The sequence below is a fragment of the Physcomitrium patens genome, chromosome 4 (assembly GCF_059467195.1).
Source record: "Physcomitrium patens ecotype Gransden chromosome 4, ASM5946719v1, whole genome shotgun sequence".
Taxonomy (NCBI): Eukaryota; Viridiplantae; Streptophyta; class Bryopsida; order Funariales; family Funariaceae; genus Physcomitrium; species Physcomitrium patens.
Window position 1 is genome coordinate 9,422,822 of NC_143413.1, and position 19,567 is coordinate 9,442,388.

A 19,567-nucleotide genomic window follows, 5' to 3' on the forward strand; every position below is an offset into this window, starting at 1 on the left:
ACAAACCACTATGTTAACTAGTGCACTGTTGTTACACCAGGACTAGAGAGAAAGTATGAAACAAGAGAATATGAGCATGGACGATGAAACGTCATAGCGTGCCCACGCAGTTTTTGTTTGTTTGTTTGTTTGGTTGTGTTTGTTTTTGTGTGTGTGTGTGCGTGAGTATTTATTTATTTTTTTCTTAGCAAGGAAATTTAGTCCACTATTGACTCGTTTTTCTGCTATTCAGGTGGCTATCGCGAAACTGGGTTTGATATCTTATCATAGTGCACGTCATCTATATGTTTGTTAATCGTTCAAATACTTGCCAGGTTCGCTGCCTTTGGGCATCTTTCTGGTCATCTTTGTTTTGGTTAGGCAGTTCAGATGATAACAATATTCTCTAGTCACACCCACTCGCTCGATGCTGTTGTGTGTTCTAATTTTTCCAATCCAGAGGATTTTGATGATACTCACAGTTCTAAGAAGAGGGTAGCGTGGCATTGACTATAAGCACTACGGTTCTATTTAAGCATTGTTCATGGCATTCACTCAAGCACTTCCTTTTCAAGTGGCAAGGCAATTGTGCAACCTAGCTTACTGTTGCTGCCAGAAAACGCAATCGTCTCAAGAGTAAGCCGTTTCGAAGTTGGCTGCCGGTGGATTTATTATTTTATCTGGTGAAAAATGAATCGAAACTATTTTGTCGACCAAGTGCATTCATTTCCCTCCGGATGTTAGTGAGGAAGAAATGGGATCTTCAAATTTGGAATCAGGGATCTTTAGCCAACCGGCGAAATTGCAAGAATCCTCATATAACACTGATTTTCCAAAAAAGAGAGGATATCTGACAGGTCAAGTTAGTACATTCTTGAGAAAGTTAAAAGGCAACGTTTAAGAGAGGCATCTTAAGGTTGTTATTATGGAGCATTCTGACCTAAGCAAAGCAAAAGCTAGATTCTATGCGACCCTGGTTTGTCCCGGAAACGAGCATGTTATTCCGGGTGAATCTCCTCCCTAGCAGTAACCCACAGGAGAACCTCGAAAAAGAATGCACCATTGCTGGCTGCTAGGTTAGCTCACCACAAGTAGGAGACCTACACGATTTTGTCAGTGCTAAGTCAATCTCGGAAAGTTGAAAAACCGCACAAGTCACATAGATATGTCCCCAATGTCCCTGCATTCGCCCACATCATACATAGAATGGTTGCGTTTACATTGAAGTAGCAACAACTCCGTACCTTTTTGGTTTTCTACTGCAGTTCAAGTGAGTGTGCAGAGCGTGTGAGACGTGCAGAGTGTAGATCCTGTAGTGTTTGAGGATTTATTTGATAGCATATCGGCTGAACATGCAGAGAGAGAGAGAGAGAGAGAGAGAGATAGATGTGATTAATACTTGATGTAGCTCAGCTTGCTTGATAACAGAATTGTGATTCAGTGCTAGTAGATTTCAATTGAGCGTGTCGTGGGTTTACTTAGCCATGAGCTCACCGAAGAATAATTTGTTGCAGACCTGAATGAATCAGTGTGAAGTCTTTCATTTCAGAACCCAGAACTTTATCAGAGTTGCCAACTGCTAGTGGAGTTGACGTGACATTAGTAAAGCATGAGTGGCATTTGGAAAAGTTAGTTCGTATGGCTTTGAAAGAAGATATCACTTTAGTTCGGATTGACAGGCACCCCGTAGGATTTTACTGAGATTCAGTCAGTATTTGCAGCTTGTGCTAAAGAGCACTTTTGATAAGTCGCTCCAGAGTGTCCACTTGAAACAGAGAGTGGCAGATCTGAGAATTTGCACCGGAATACTTTCTACAATGCTACGGATGTAGCATTGCGCCATCCTAATTTCATTTCTCCGTCAATCAAGGGTTTTCACACTCTGAGGCATTTCGATCATCTCCACCAGGCTCCAGATCCATATTCTTGCACATGGATCTCACTGCCGAAGTAGTGAGTTTCTGGCAGCAACTATGATGCCCCGTGCGAATGGGGCGCAGAAAGCTCATGGTTTCAAACTAGGCTGTTATCAGCAAAGTGTGAAGATTCCTCTTTTGTTGACGCCTGATCTATTCAAGTTAGCTGATTCAACCACAGATGGCTGAAAAAGAAAGATACTAAACTGGCTGATGCGCACAACGAGCGCATTGTGAGTTGTGGTCGACTTGAGTCCACGTCGTTGCAAGCTTTTCTAGAATTGAAGGGAATATTGACTTGAACCTTCTTCAGCTTTTGAGCTCTCTAGCTCAACATGGCCGCTCTGTACTTCTACAATAACGTCATTGAGCCTGAGTCTGGTAGTCTCCACCGCAACATCGACAGTTCAAGGAATGTTGCAGTTTACAGCAGCTCCGGCGACAACTCAAGCATGTTTGAATCGAATTGGTCCGACTCTTATCTCTCTTCCTGCAGTTCCCGTGAAAGTGCTGCAACACTTCTGGCTCTCCCGGACGAGGAGCCTCACCTGAAGTTTCCCATCGAAGTAGATGAAGTTTTCTTGGACGACGCCTCGGAGTTTCTGCAACAGGGATCTTGCAATGGAATGGTCATGCACCCCAATTTTGTCAACGCCCTCAAGAATATGGTCGCGCCGGATTTTCCTGAAGCAGGAAGATGTTTTGAGCTGAATCAGTATGCCCAACAACAGGAGATGCTGTTCCTTGAGCAGGAACTCTTCGCAATCCCGGCTCAACTATCACTCATTTGTGACAATGGTTCACGCACGAGTCTGGAGTCTGGAACAGTACCTGTGGAATCGATCGAGAAATATAAACCCCCCCCTCTAAACATGAAGGTAAATCATTCGCACCTGTTTTTCCTACGCATCTCGGTTGAGAAATCTTCGCATTCCCGAGCCTTTCGGGCTGCGTACAAGTATAACATTCGGGGATGGTGTGGACTTACAGAGGTTGGAGAAGCTGGAGGACCCGTCTGACAACAACATTGAGGCAGCCGAAGTGTCCGTCGACCTGATCAACAATCGCCGCCCTTTCCGATGCGGCCAGGAAGGTTGCAACAAGACGTTCAAGAACCCACAAACCATGAAGATGCATCACAAGACGCATTACACAAACAGTACTGCGATAGCCAGGGGTGGCACCGAAATGCTGCCTACCTTGACGTCAGGTTCTTTGAAGGCTGGCCAGAACAAAAAAATTCCGTCGCGATGCCCCAAATGCAGGAAAACCTTCGTCGGTCTTTACGAGCTTCGGCGCCATTACGGTCGCAAGCACTCCGAGGGCGAGAAGCCTTTTGGGTGTCGCAAATGCGGGAAGAGATTTTATGTGGAGGTACTATCCGCTCTTCGATCAAGCCCTAATAAAGTTTGCAAATCAGTCGCTAACGAGAGACACGAGCTTTGCTTATCTTCAATGACTGGGCATTGTTTGGAAGTACTGAGTTTTTGATGGCATGGTTTCAGGTTGACGTGCGGGATCATGAGAAGCTGTGCGGGGAGCCATTAGAGTGCAAGTGCGGCCTCAGGTTTGCCTTCAAGTGCAACTTGGTGGCGCATAAGAAGGCACATCCGGCATGCCAGGGGTGTGCGACAGTAAATTCGATCAAATCACCAACAATATCAGAAGAATATTTGAGCCATAGCCGAGTGAGCTCAAAATTGTCTACTCTCCCCTGGCAAGGCATCAAGCGGCCTCGGCTCGAAGAAACAAGTAGGAACTCACCGTTCACTACCTCTTGTCACCCATCCACCTTTGCGCCGCCAGCGCTGGATTTCAAATGCCCTCCAGAACTGGACAATATGTCCACGAAGGCTGTCAGTTCCGGCTTCTTGGGATTGCAATTCTCTACGGATGGGAGCTCCTTCTGGGCATCCAACATGAACTACCCGACTGCACATGTTGCTAATCCGCCGGTGTCGGTGCCGTCCCCCATGAACTCATCAGTGCTCGGAGACATGGAGCAGCCCCAGAGCCAGTTTTTCAACTGCAGACCACAAACCAGAGGACTTGGTCACGAAATGAAGGTCAGTCTCCATGAAGATTCCTCTTGGCGTTGACGCTAGATTCAGAAAGTTTTTGTGGCGCTCTTATATTAGTGGCACGGTCTATCAGAAATAGGCTCGTCTTAAACGATTAATGTTTGCCGAAATATTCTAAGTGTAGGGTGGGGGACGGAAAATAATCTCCGTTCTTCTGAACCGATAGCTTTTGATGGCACATCCTATCATGCCTAATTGAATCCTGTGAGAACCAAAGAAAATCACAAAAAGAGCGCAGAATAAACACGTAGAGAAGGTGCATATATGCGGTGGCGGTTTTATGTCGCCCAATTGTGTACCTTTTCTAACTGCATGTAATGCTTTTAGGATACGGCAAGTAACGGAATCCAACGTTGGACTGTTATTTTTGCAAGTGTACTACATGGTATGCCGATACATGCACACCAAGCTTTTAAAAGGACCAGTGGTTACTGAAAATACTGAGTGCAGCTTGTCTCTGGAACAGGCAAATGCGTATCATGTCGGTAGGTGCTGAATTACAGAGTCTAAATGACACAGTTATACACAAAAGGAGTTACGAGGGTGCGGGATCAACACTCACCTGTGCTGAGCCATTGCTCATCTCATTCATTCGGTGTGAGCCATTCAAACAGAATCCTATATAATACATTTGAATCCAGCCAGATGATCAAGCAATTCTCACCTTGATGAGAAGCCTTCTACCAAGTACACTTGCAAAAATAACAGTCCAACGTTGGATTCCGAATGAATGAGATGAGCAATGAGCTCATTCCTTTTTGATAACAAATTAATTAATCATTTTTAACAAAAAAGGAAAAAAGAAAACATGTGTCACATTCCAATAACAAGTTTAATTCAAAAAGAAAGAAAGAAAGAAAAAAAAAAAAAAATTGATTAAGAATACAATTTTAATATTTTCCATATATTTATAATTTTTTATAAAGAAATAATATATAAAACTTTTAAAAGACGTGTTTTTAAAAATCCGTAGTCTACAAAATTGACAATAAAATGCTTTTATTGCAATAAAACTTACCACTTGGTATAAGCTTATCAAACAAGATTTTTTTGTTGAAATTACCAAACATACAAAAAGCATTAACTTACAAAATAAAAGAATGTTTAAGTTGTTGCATTAGTTGTTAATGACAAAAATAACTGGGATTGTATATATATTTAAGAACCAAAAAATACATGTGCTATAAATAAGAAGGTTTTATTTTTATACTAGGAATTATATATGAGGTTACATTTATCTTTGTATTCATTCAACTTTTATATTTTTAAAAGAAGTAAAAATATTTATATCAAACTACTCAATAGGAAGTAAATATAATATTTGATATTTTATAGAATTTAAGAGTTAAAAAAAAAAAACTATAAAGGATTTGATAAATTAAGAAGTTATTTTTCAATTGATATTGGTATTACCATCATGTTCAACAAGTATAGGCAAACAATAGTAATCTATAAATAAAATATAAACTTGTATAAAATTATTTGCAAAATAACTATTCTAAAACCAAAAAACATATTAGTAACTTTTATTACTTAAAAAAATCATAAAAGTTTTTACAATCTATAACATAAAGTATTAACATTATTATAATTATTTTAAAGCAAAAAAAAGTAGCCTTTTATTTCTTGCCATAAAGAAACATTATTATAAAAAAAAACTTCTTACAATAAAATCAACAAGAATTCTTTATACATTAAAATTGATCCATATTGTGAACAAGAATCAAGATTTATTATGCAGCCTATAAAAAATTATTACAAATTTAAGATATTCATACCTCTGAATATAATTAGATGATTTAAAAAAATAATAATCCATGTATATTTTAATAAAATATATAAAATATCTCTTACTTACTTAAAAGCCTTTATTAGTTCTGAATGATTTCTTATAATTTTATTACAATAAAAAACATTTATTTACTTTGTAAGAGATAATTAAGAACTATTTAAAAAATCTTAAAAATATTAAATTAATCTAAGTTTTTTTAAATAATAAAAATATTTCTCAATTGTTAAAAGTCCTTCTATCTTATTTTATTTAGATCTAAATGAATCATTAAATTTATCTATTGATTAACAAACATATGCAAAATAAGAACTAAAATTAAAATCATAAATTTTCTTAAAGACATAAAAAAAATTTACTTTGAACTCATGAAAAGATTCATTATTAAATTGAGAATCACAAATTAATTCAAATATTCTACTACATTTTTATATTTATCTTATCAAAAAATAATTCTTTAAAAATCATAAAAAAAATTAGACCTTGAAAATTAAAACTAAAGTGAATAGAACTGATAATAAAGAATAGACAAAAATAGTAGAAAAAACACTTATTTAAATATATAGCCTTAATTTATTTTAATGCATGTTTTTTAGCAAATAAGTTAAATTATATAAAAGTGTTTTTAAATTTAGTCACTTAACAAAATTTAGAAGAATATCAATTAAATATTAAAGTAATAATATTTAATAAATATATTAAAATATTTATTCATACCAAATTAATAGAAGTCCAAACCTCTTTAAATTCATATTGAAAATATAAATAGCATAAAACTTAGTATGATTTGAAACTATTAAGTATAAGATGATTCTAAAGATTTGATGAATATTTATTTTTTTACAAATACCAACATTTAGATGTTAATGCCAACATATAATTTAAAAAAGAATTATAAAAGGATTTTATAACTTTATTGTTAATAATAATAAGTTTATTTTTTTAACTTTTTAAAAATTTATCATGTTAAAATAAAATTATAGAAAAAATTTAAAATATTGAATAAAAAATATTATATAATTATTAATATTATTTTTAGAAAAAATAGACTCTATTTTATAAAAAAATCTTATTAATAAATTATATAAATATCATATAATTGTTAATACTCTTCTTACCATTTTAAAAGAAGTATGAATAGAATATAATCTTCTTACTTAAATCAATACTATATTTATCTATTCTTATGCTTAAGCTATTAAAATTCTTCTACAAGTTATTTTTAAATCTAAATATTAAAGAGATAAATTTAAAAAATATAAATAAAAAAATAAGATGTATGCTAAAGAAAGATAAAAATAAATAAAAATAAATAAAACATGTGTATTTAAGAAGAAACAAGAATAGTTTTTGTCAAAGATAAGAAAACTAGAGACTCTTGAAATAAGGTTAAGAATAAGAAAGACATTGACAAGAGTAATGAAGGCTTTATTTTTCCTTCTTTATATATTACTGAATTGAGAAGCTATGTAGAACATTCTATAGGTCACCTAATATGTGTCCAGCATATAGAACATGAGTCTAAGTTGCGAGACAAGTTCTCAATATTTGCACTATATGGCCAACTTAGTGGCTAAGGTTTTATCCTATCAATCACCTACAAACACTTGAAAAGTCAAGTCCATATTTGTGAAACTTCTAAGAAGCTTCTTTTGAAGATATTATTAAATTTTTCTACTCACTTCTTTCTAACTCCTCTTCTTTTAAATAATTTGCTAATTTTTTATGTTACTTCTCCTTCCACAAAAAAAGTTCTATAAAGAGTAGTGATTATATATTGAAGAAGTTCAAGATGTGACAAGTTATATTTGTCAAGTATTCTAATCTTTATTTCTTTTGTAGATAGTTGATAGGTCCTAAAAACTATCAATAGTGTCCTATATCAAGGTAAAAAGATTATAATATTATTTGTTCATTATTAAGGCCTTCATAACTTCCTTCAAATAAAATATTTGAAATACCATCATGATTAGTTCCTACCTTTAATAGTACCACCAAACATCAAGAATCTCTTCCAAGATTGTGATGTCAAATGGGATGTATCTTACCATCTATTTGAGGAAAAAAATGTTGGTTTTAAGAATCTTCAATTCTATTATGAAGTATTTAAAGATGCTCTAAACTTAATTGCTTGTATTGTAACTTAATAAAAAATAGTTCTTGGGTTGAATTTATTTGTAATTTATTCTCTATCTCCTTTATGCTACAAATATAAAAAAACCACAAACAATAATAGAAGATAGAATCCAATCTCCATTGAATCAAACTTAGTTTTATTACATTATAGCAAATCTATGTATTAGAATAGTACTAACTATACAAATTGTAAATAATATCCACACATTTGATTCTAAAATGTATTATATATTTGAAGATATATTACCTATTTATTTTCAAAGGTGGCTATAAAAAGATAATAATTACTACATCTTGATATGTATTATGTAAGTTGATAGAAGTAAGAATATTTTTATATACTTCCATATCTATTTCTTACCATTAAAAAAAGTTAGGTAATCTATAAGTAGAATTGAACTTCTCTTAGATTAAGATTTAGAAGAGATGATTCATAAATTATTATTATATCTATTTAAAGATATTGGATAATTCTAATTTTTATTTCACATGCCTATTTAAATTTATATACCTATACCCATCTAATTTGAATACTTAAAATCTAAGAGAAGAAAAATTTCTTAAAATCTATAGAAGGTGAAACAATAGAATGAGAAAGGCTATAAGAATCAAATTCTAAATAGATTTAGATTCTATATGATGCCCTTGAATTAACTAGAAGACTTGAATGGTAACAATTATTTAACTTGACTAGCCACATCATTTTTTCAATCTAAAATTTATTGTTTAAAATCTAACAGTGTATATTTATAAGAAGTTATTGCACAATCTAATACTTCAAGATTCTATCCCACATTATAATGTTCATTCAAAAATCTACTCTAAAAAATATATGCAAAAGTAAAGCACTATTTGATGCCAACTAGTTTGTATCAAAAGTGTCTCTGGATTCCATATTTGCTTTTAACGATTGTAGGAATGAATGTACAATGTTCACAGAAGTGTTTTTGGAAAATATTGATTCCATAGTTTGTTCCAATGTGCATAACAACGTAAAGCAAATGTTAAACCCAACCATTTTCCCATAGATATACTTAGGCTTCGATAGTACTTCAGTTGTTTCAAAAAATATGTGATTCCAAGATTTTGCATTCAACAAGTGTCAACCAACAATCTGAGCAACGACATTTGAAGGTGAGTGTCACACCTTCAACAATCTCAAACACATTCACACGTTGTCTTTTACTCCATCTTCTTCATAAACCACATGCGTTGATTTCGTATTTTGCAGTTCGAAGTCGTATTGGCATGTATCTACTCGTCTACTTAAACTCAAGCCAATACTACCACTATGTAACGTGTTGCAGGCCCCCCCAACTGGTCCAGCATATTATCGTGTGACAGGTTATGTACACTAACAACCACGTGACCAACCTCTGTCCCGAAGAAATACATGACATAAGTCGGCAATTCCACTTCTCACCGCAGTGAGAGGAAGCTAAAATAAATATTCAATCTTCTCCCTCGCTCCAGAATCTAACTCAATCGGAGTACTATCGATGCCCAAGATGAATGCCCCTCTCGCGATTGTTTCATGCAGACTCGACACATTTAACATATTCACAAGTAACATCAACTCGCGGAATCATGTCGGCTATTCTCAGTGGTTCAGCGTGTTGAAAATGTCCTACCGTTGCTATTGGCGAAAAGCCACAAAGGGGTGCAGAACCTCACCCACAAGAGCCAACGACATTCACACAGGACGCGAGACAACACGTACAGCGCACAATCCACAAACGAGAAGTAGGGCGAAACTGCATAGTCGATCCATTGTAGAACTGATGCCACAAATTCACTATTTCCTTCAAAATTCGTAATGAATTCTAAACTGGCGATTGAGCGTTCACTCATGCTCTATGTACACAACTCGGACATAGGTGGTTTCGGCGAATAGTTTAATTGGGCCTGGCGACCAGGAACCCGCAGATCTGCACCTGCTTCACGTTGTCGAACCCCAACACGCGCACGTAGCACCCGGGGAACGTCTTCTTGCACTCCTCGATCTCCCTCAACACCTGCGCTGAGTCCTGGCATCCGAACATCGGCAGCTTCCACATCGTCCAGTACCGACCATCGTAGTACCCTGGCGATGAGTTGTTGACGCGAGACACGCCGTTCGAGTTCTGCTCCCACCCACACCCGCTCGTCAGAAAATGCATCGCCGCCTACCACTCTCCACACATCCTACGCCCACATTTCTACATTTCCACAATTCGCTCTCCGACTCACTCACCCACACACGCACCTTCCACACATACACCGCTTGCCACCACACCTACTTGCTACATCCATTCCCTCGCCTCGCCAGCATCAAGGAGAAACAACCACCATCCCCATACATCATCTATCTTTTGTCCTGTCCCAAAGCTAACGTCACACGCAAACCAAAGTCAGCATCCCGCGCAGCTTACCACGTCGAACTCCAAGCACGGAATCAGCTTCTGCTGGATCATGTACTCCACCTGCTTGGCAATGGCGTCATCGGACAATGGCGGCAAGTACGAGAACGTCTCGAACTTGGTTTGGCCAATGGGGTTCCACACCTGCATGCACTGCACGCGGCTGCCATTCTGCACGGAGCTCAGCGTCTGGGCCTTGGAGGGGAACAGAGTGGCGCTCTTGAGGCCCGTGAAGGCCTTGGCGGAGGTCGACTGGGAGGTCGACAAGCCTGACGAGGCTGCGGCGAAGGCAGCGGGGGTGACGACGATGGACGCCATCACGAAGAATTGAACTGTACACACTCTTCTGAAGCAAGCCGAATTCTGTGAATGGGTAGGCAATGTCGATGCGGTGGTGAACTTGAAATTATGTAGGTCCCAACAAAGCGAAGCAATTTGCGGTGACCTGGAGAGTCGATTGATCGTATCCACAGCTTTGAGCTGAGCACAGGCTGATGGGGTTCGATTCGATCGGCTTTCGGGCTTTTTCGTGCATCCATGCCGAAAGGCGAGTTTTTTATTGCGATTTGTGGGGGAGTTTTTCGATGCGGTGAGTGGGGGAGTTTTTGGTGAATCAAGATCTCATCCATGGACAGGATTACAGACTATGGCGATTTCCACCTCGGCGATTCGCACAGAGAATCAGACTGTCATGTTGATGGTTGTCCACTGAAGTAACTCTCAAAACTTCTCCCCTGTATCTGTGGTGTTTGGTTTTTGTTGAGTTTGGTGTTTTGTGTTTATGTGCCAGGGTTGTCGTGCATTTGTGCATTAATAAGGGACTAGTTGAACCCATGCCATTGTCAGAGAATCTCAAGAATTTGAAATTCGAGACTAAGCCCTATATCCAGTACCAACCCTCATTGCGCTTTGAGTCTCACTTGGGAGAGTGGGCTTCTCTCCAAAGAACCACATAAACTTGAGCAAATCTGATTGTTCAAAGCCCCCTCAGATCCTAACCTTATTGGAGGCGAAGTGTATATTATCTACCCAAGAAAAGCATTCTATGTTGCATTCTTGAGTGCAGTATTGGTGAGCCTTGATGAATGGTTTAGTTGGAGGAGAGCATGACTTGAGACAATTACTCCTATTGTAAAGCATTACTCCTATTTGAAAATGTGGAGTAGGCACTGAAATGAGACTTTGATGAAAGGAAGAACACAACATTTAGCAAAGCCAAGAATTTAATCAACAATAGCTTTGATTCATCACAGATGAAGTTCTACTCATTCTTGGCAAATTTGCATCATGTGGTACCACATGCCTTGAAACTGACATCACATACAAAACTTTGCATTGAAAAATAAATAAAATAAATAAATTTAATAAAAATTAAATATTGTCAAATATATTAAGATGTATGAATCCTCTTCACAAATATTTGTTTTTTAGGTAGGCATTTGTACTATCTTTTTACTCTGTTGTCCAAAGTTTAACAAACCAACTCCAATATGAGGGATAGAAAATGTAGATATTGCCAAATTACCTTGCTAAGCATAGTTGCAAGAGTTGATGGTTCTTGGAGGGCTTTCACTTACAAACACCTTTTGTTCAAGCTAAGTGGTATAATGCACTCTTTCTTTTGTCAAAATGTAATGGTGATGTAATATTGAGCAAATTTACATCTTCTCTCTCAAGTTATAGGTCCACACACATTATTCACTTTTCATTGACTTGCTACATGTTATCTGACAGACATACTTATAATCATTCTTATAAATTAAATTCAACACAAATATCTTAATGTGCATATCATTTTGTCCAATTAACAAATTATGATTAAAACCATTGATACCTGAGAATATGAACCTTGGAAGTTAGGCCCTAGTGATGAAAATAGTATAGAGATTGTTGCTCTAATACCTCCAAATCATGATCTACTTTCAAAATATTATATTTTAAAAGAAAAAATTAAATTTTAAAGAAACAAACTACACATTTGAATAAAAAGAATAAATAGGATGATAATTACCACATTCTATGTATCCTCTTCAAAGTATGGATTTGTGAAAAAATCTACTTAAGGCAAAGATAATTTATTGGATTTGTGAATAAAAGCCCTAATTTGGAATTGGTGTTTCAAGCAATAGAGTTGAAAGCTACCTTCACTACTCAAAAAACTAGAAGTTTGCTTGTTTACAAAGATTGGATCAATGTCTTTAGATTTTGCCTCCCTATTGTTGTAAATTAGACAAGAAATTTCTAAAGCATGGCCTTTCGCTAAGATGTATGTCTTTCAACCTCATCGTTTAGTAATAATTAATAATTGTTCCTTCACCATATGTTTCTTAATAGTTATTATTCTTCATGAAGTCAATGTAAACATGGAAGAATATAACACCCTACTTAACTTTGAAACTTCTCAAGTTGCAAATTGAAATGAGATATGATTTATCAGCTTTGATACATATTTTGAAACATCAAAAGAAAAGAAAAAAAATACAAAACCACTTCACATCCTCTCCTCAACTCTACTGGCAAAAAATAAAACAATAAATCAAATGTAAATCTAACCACTGCCTTGCAAGACCTCCAAAGTTAAACCTCACAATATTCATAACAATAATAAAAGTAAAGAATAAAGACATCATTTTGTAAATATAAGTAATTCTAGAATACAAAAGAAAGAAAGAAGAGAAAAAAAGAGATGTATATCAAGTAGCATTACACTTGAATTTATAGTGATGTAACTTCTAAATCAAATCTATTTCACAAAATCCAACACAAACTTAATAAAATAGAATAAATTACATTTTCACATAATAGAATAAATTATATTTATAAAATGCAATAAATTACATTCACAAAATATAATTTGGCATATTTTTCTTTAGTGTATAATTTAAAGACATACAAGATACAATATTTGAGTAATGCAATTACATTCCATGAGATGACACCACCTGATTAATAAATAAAATATGCTTACAAACTGCGACTCTTGCACAAATTCTATATGAAACTCTATCACATCAATAATTAAAATTTTAATTGAAAAATAAAATATTAATATCCAAATCTTGTATCTTACTATAGAAATTAAAAACTAAAATGACATACCTCAATCAACTTAACATCTAAAAAGTCTCCTTCAAGTTACATACAAGTATACTCATATATAGTTCTTATAGTAGCATAGACTCTTTCTGCAATGCATTGCAATACAAGCAAAAATTGTCATCACCAAAAAGTTGTACACATTGCTGGAAAAAGCTAGGATAGTATTGCCACATCCTATATTTGCAATATTTGTTAATTTTTTATTTTTAACAATAAAGTTTTAATTTTTAATTTTTAGTTTTATTAATAATAATTTTTTTTCGTATATGATCATCAGCCACTAGTATGAAGGCCTATTCTACTATATATTTCTAATCATGAAGTAAGAGCTCTTCAAAAAAAAATAACAATAAATCAAACGATCATCCTTGACAAGAATTCATATAATTCCAATCTTATCACCAGCAATGTACAATGCCCTCATCATTTGAAAAAAGCCCTTTGGATTGCCCTAAGATCTTCAAAGAAGACCAAATTTTTTAATGAAAATAAAGATCTACCTGTACAACTATCATGAACCACTATAAGAACTTGATAGAACTCTCTAATCAATTGTAAAACGCAACACTGAACTATAAAATGAGTTGTGAACTCTACAAAATATGAATTCATTTGATAAAAATGAAAACCCATTTGAAATCGGACCAAATTCTCTAAGGTCTAAAAACTTATTAAATCCATAATAACAAAGATCTTGATATAATATAAGACCAAGAACACCAAAAAAAAACCAAAAGTAACTAAATGGAATAGAATGTACAAGACAAAATTAAGTAGAAGAGAATAGAATCAAATAAAATCAAACAAAATCAAATAGATCAAAACAAGAAAACCAAACTTTACTAAGAGAAAAAGTCTAAAGCCATACCTAATAGAATGCACAAATGACTTGAATCAAACTTATTCATATTTTATTCAACTATTTTGGAATTTTCTAAAATCTCTATATTAGTCGTTTCTACCAAGATAACCGCCCCTCTAAAAGATTCTAGAGATGGATCCCACCATGATAATTACCTTAAGCCTTTTTAGAAGGTTCTATGGCAGATCCTATATAAATCACCTCTTTAACCTAAATTCTAGAAATTTCTCAAAAATGACTCTACCTATCACGAATATATACCTACAAGATACCTAAGTAGGTAGAATTAGATAAAAATAGATTAATTTCATAATACCTTCTAAATAAGCTTCTTAGAAGCTTTTTAGATGTTGTTTTCATTTTTCATATGTTAGAAGTTGATTGATAGATTAAAAACTTGATCAACAAGCTACTCATTTGCCACACATGTTAGTAGCTTACAAAACAAGTTAAGTATGTGGTGGCTATATAGAAAACTTATCTTACAAGTTAAGATACATGTCATGCAAAATCAACACATATTAAAAATCATATAGACCATTGCCAGATAGGTCCTAATTAGACACTATATATAGAGGCAAGAGTGAAGCCCTCTTCACTCTTGTCAATTACTTTTTTGTTTCTAGTCTAGATTCAAGTGTCTCTAGTTTCCTTATCTTTTGACAATAGCCATTTCAATTTCTTTTTAATATACATACTATTTTATTTTTATTTTATCAATTTTCTTTTGACACAAATTTTTCACATTTATGCATCTTCTTTCAATTCATGTCCTTCACAAATTGAAAAGAATACACTTATAATATTAGAGCTTTGTCTTTTTTTGATTAATAGTATATTATTCTTTTTTCTTGATAAAACATAAGCAAATTAGAAGTTACAGATTATCCCTCTTCTAAACTAATATTATTCTTAGTATCTCTTTTGTTCTCCAGTCCTCTCTTTTACTTATCCTGAGCAATATTAGATATTATTTTATTTCTAAATATTATCATAGTAGAGCTTGTTGAAATGAAGAGTGCAATAGCAGGAATGCAAGAACAATTGATGAAGTTAATCCTTGCGATGCATCAACTCAATTTACCACCACAAGAAGTTACAAGAATTGCAGGAAGTGAAGATATAGATATGATTGGAGTTGCTTCAACATCTGTACCAAATCATGTTCCTTCTCCTATGACAAAGAATCCTTCCAGTACTAGAGAACCACGAGTTGCCTTGTTTGTGAAGTTTGATGGCACAAGTTCTAAGTTTTGAAGATTTATCAACCAAATATAATTTAAGATTGAACTTCAATTCCAAAGCTATCCAACTTTAGGATCATAAGTTAGATTAATTGATACACTTCTTTCAAGTTCAGCATTATTGTGGTTTTCATCTTTTCTTGAATGACAAGAACCAATACTAGATAATATGGAGATTTTTTTAGCAAAGTTTTGATTCATGTATGGAGAACATGATGTAACTTGGATTGTAACCAACAAGAACTGTATTTTGTAATAAGGCAATTGATTATCACAAACATATATATTTATTCTAATAGTTACTTATATGGTTAGATAGAAGTACGTTGTTGTGATGTAATATGATTATATAGTCAAATTATAATCAAAATTGAATTTCTAATTAATATCTAATTATCTTAGTTTAATTATAATTTGAGGTATCTAAACATGGCTTTTATAAAAGCCTCTTAGGTTATTTTCTTATCTTAATAATTAGTAGGTTGAAGGTTAGTTAGTAATTTTACCTTCTAGGTTGTAGAAACTCTTCTACTACCTTAGAAAGACCATAAATTAATAAAACCAGATTAGAAGAGATAAATAATTAGTATAGTTGGTACTAGGGTTAAGTTGAGAGTAGGATTGGACTAAAAACACCTTAGAATAGGTTAGATTGATACCCACGGGTCGACCATTTGTGAGATAGGATCGAAATCAGACCTCTAGCCACTAAAACAACGGCCTAGGACAAAATAGATTTTCATTTGAAGATTATAAGTTAGAATTTGAGAGCTAGCTTGAAGTTCTTTCTAGAAACATAAGAATTGTTTGGAGAGGATTTTAGAGGACTTAGCAATTGTTGTTCAAAGTCAGGATTTGTATCAGTGATTTGGGTTTTATATAATATAATTAGGGCTACCAATTTTGGCTATTTCGTACAATTGGTATGACATCTACGATTGAAAATTTGATATTATTTGGATTATTGGGTGTGCTAAGTGTATACAAAATTTTGTAATAATCTAACGGTGTGGTTTAGAGATATCTAGTTTTTAGCCCAAGAGGATTTCAGAAGGTGGCAGTTTGAAGTTGGGTAGGATTTCTATGATATCTGAAGTTCTATCAATTGAATTAAGGTAAAAATTGGCAAGGTGTTGGAACAATTAAAGATCAAGCTACATACCAATTTTGAGACAAAGTTAACAGTTGGAGAAGGAGAAATCATTGTTGGGATTTTTGCTTTGCTTTTCAAGTTGGCGGCCGAGTGACATTGGTGCAATTTTTGGAGGTTTTCTCAAAATTTGTAAGTTGGATTGACCTAAAAATTCTTGAGCATTTAGAAGACTTGCATTGACGATTGCATGCAAAATTCCACATCAACTAGATGGTCGGATTGGATGTTATAGCTTGTTAAAACTCACTGATGAGGATTGGGGTTTATAAGAAAAATCTAAATTGCTTAAATATGAAAGTAACAAGGTAATTGGGATTTATGTATGGTTAAGACTACTAAGGAGAGTGTTTTAAGTACTTTTGAATTAAAATTCAGATTATATTCTTCTTGCATGGATGAAACCTATTAAGATTTCTTGGCTACTTGTAAAACATAATCTCACCTTCCACAACTGAGTATCTGATGCATTCCTGAGCAAAACAACACGTAATATGACAATGTAAATATAGATTAATTTTATAAAGTCTTCTAGATTAGCTTCTTAGAAGTTTCATAGATGCGGTTTTGACTTTAGATGTATTTGTAGGATAGAAACTTGGCCAATAAGTTAACTACGTTTTGGTAGCTTGTAGAATAAGTTAATTCTGTTGTTATATCCAAACTATTATAGATTGGAAGATTCCAAGAATAGTATGAGATGTGCAATGCTTTTTGGGCTTTGCTAATTACTACCAAATCTTCATCAAGAACTTTTTTCAAATTGCAACTCCTGTTAGATATTTGACTTGTAAAGACAAACTTGAGTGAAATAAAGAAACATAAGTATTATTTGATGTTTTAAAAAAGGAGTTTATTTCTGCACCAATCTAGTATTGCATAAACTTTTTCAAGGCATTTTTTTATAAAAAAAGATGCGTCAAACTTTGCTATGGATACTATGTTGTCACGAATGGGAACAAATGATAAATTCCACCTAATAGCTTTTCATTCTAAGAAATTTTCAGCAGCCGAGATTAATTATGAGATCCATGACAAAGAACTCCTTGCAATTGTGGATTCATTTCAAGAATGGCATCAATAACTAGAAGACGTTTCAAGTCCAGTCATCATATATACAGATCATAAGAATCTTAAGTACTTCATATCAGTACATATTTTGAATCATTGTCAAGCCCGTTGGGGCATGTCTTTGTCTAGATTCAATTTCAAGTTCACTTATCAACCTTAAAAATAATAAGAACTATCAAACATCTTTTTTAAACATTTTTATCTTCCACCAACAAAAAGAGATGCATCTTTTGATTAATAAAGAATAATTTTCTTAAAGCCCAAGCATTTTCATCTTTAAGTAATAAAATCAACATTGACTATTGATTCAACCTTTATCAAGCAAATTCAATCAAGTATGTCTTTTGATCCTCTTCCTTATAATATCAAGAATACTTCTTCTAAGTCCTATGTCACTTCAAAGTTTGAATTCAAGAACAACCTACTATATTTCAAAGATCGCTTATATATTCTAGAAGGCGAGGCATGATTACGTGTCCTTCAAACTTTTCATGATTTTTTTAGCAATTAGACATTTTGAATACAAAAAAACTTTAGAGCTAATATCATAAGATTTTTCGTGGCCTCAAATATGGAAGGCTATCAAAGACTTTGTATAATCATGCAATACTTATTCAAGATCCAAAACTCCTCACCATCAATCTTATCGACTTCTTCAATTGTTACCAATTCTAAAACAACTATGGTCTTCCATTTATATGGATTTTTCATGGAACTTCCAGTCTTAGGTTTATTTGACTTTATTTTCATAATCATAGATCGCTTCACCAAAATAGCACATTTTCTACTATGTATAAAATCTATTTTAATTTTAGAGTAATATTTGAGGTGTACCATCAACTATTATCAAGATGACTGGACAACTCTTTTGCCATTAGCAAAGTTTGCATATAATAATTTGAATTACATGCAACAATGAAGACACAATTAAAAAAGCTCAAGAATGACAAAAGACCAACATGAATGCCTATCGCAAGGAGCAACCACAATTCAACATAGGTGACAAGGTATGGTTACTTCATCGCAATATCAAGACTACTTGTCTTTGTAATAAGTTGAACTATTGTAGATTAAAAGCTTTTTCTATTTGTGAATAAATCAATCCTGTTGCTTATCGATTACATCTATCAGAGTCTATGAAGATCTACCATATATTTCATGTGTCTCTTCTTGAGCCATATAAGATAATAAATATCTTGAGAAGAAGACCAATGCCAACTCCTTCTATAGAAGTGGATAATAATCAAGAATTTGAGTTAGAAGAAGACTTAGATTCAAGATGGCGCTAAAATAGGTTAGAATATCTTGTTCATTGGCAAAAATATGATATTAATGAATACACATGGTAGCCATCAAAGAATCTTATAAATACAGCAAAGAGAGTTGAAGCCTTTCATCAACAACATCCATCAAATTGAAGATGAAAAACAGCAAATCTTTACTATAAAAGAAACAAGATAAAAAAAAAAAAAAAAAAAAAAAAAAAAAAAAAAAAATTCTACCTTCTATCTTTATTTGTAGCTTTTATGTATTTGTGATGCTAATGAGATGAAAAACCAACAATTAGCAGATTCAACTCAAGCACTTTTATTTGCAGACTTATCAGATGAGACATTACGATTGTCACAACCTTCAAGACAATAAAATCGAGTTGAAGATCGTCATGAATGATATGTCCTTCTTCAAATAGATGGCAAGATACAACGTATTTGGTATCACAATCTTGGAAGAGACTTCTAATATTTGGTGATTTTATTATAGGTAGAAACAACTCCTAACGATGTTCTAAATATTTTATTTGAAAGAAGTTACGAAGGCCTCAACAATGAGCAAATAATAGA

The 19,567-nt window shown here is 33.9% G+C and overlaps 2 protein-coding genes across 2 annotated transcripts; one reads left to right on the top strand and one right to left on the bottom strand.

Annotated features, from left to right (window-relative positions):
• The first annotated feature begins 1,290 nt into the window (after window positions 1-1,290).
• On the top strand, window positions 1,291-4,096 carry LOC112281195 (uncharacterized). Its single transcript, XM_024517446.3, has 3 exons — window positions 1,291-2,773; window positions 2,886-3,269; window positions 3,401-4,096. The coding sequence occupies exons 1-3, from the start codon at window positions 2,231-2,233 to the stop codon at window positions 3,992-3,994; spliced, it is 1,521 nt and encodes a 506-aa protein (XP_024373214.1). The 5' UTR covers window positions 1,291-2,230; the 3' UTR covers window positions 3,995-4,096.
• A 4,997-nt stretch (window positions 4,097-9,093) lies between these two features.
• On the bottom strand, window positions 9,094-10,907 carry LOC112281127 (ribulose bisphosphate carboxylase small subunit, chloroplastic). The gene is made up of 2 exons (XM_024517328.3): window positions 10,313-10,907; window positions 9,094-10,024 (listed from the first exon to the last, which is right to left on the bottom strand). The coding sequence occupies exons 1-2, from the start codon at window positions 10,616-10,618 to the stop codon at window positions 9,797-9,799; spliced, it is 534 nt and encodes a 177-aa protein (XP_024373096.1). The 5' UTR covers window positions 10,619-10,907; the 3' UTR covers window positions 9,094-9,796.
• Between the last annotated feature and the right edge of the window lie 8,660 nt (window positions 10,908-19,567).

Excerpts from the sequence above, each read along its gene's own strand:
- LOC112281195 (XM_024517446.3), top strand. The coding sequence starts at position 2,231 with ATGGCCGCTCTGTACTTCTACAATAACGTCATTGAGCCTGAGTCTGGT. Across the intron at positions 2,774-2,885 it reads CCCCCCCTCTAAACATGAAG|AGGTTGGAGAAGCTGGAGGA; the intron begins GTAAATCATTCG and ends GTGGACTTACAG. Across the intron at positions 3,270-3,400 it reads GGAAGAGATTTTATGTGGAG|GTTGACGTGCGGGATCATGA; the intron begins GTACTATCCGCT and ends GCATGGTTTCAG.
- LOC112281127 (XM_024517328.3), bottom strand. The coding sequence starts at position 10,618 with ATGGCGTCCATCGTCGTCACCCCCGCTGCCTTCGCCGCAGCCTCGTCA. Across the intron at positions 10,025-10,312 it reads CGTGCTTGGAGTTCGACGTG|AACTCGAACGGCGTGTCTCG; the intron begins GTAAGCTGCGCG and ends GGGTGGGAGCAG.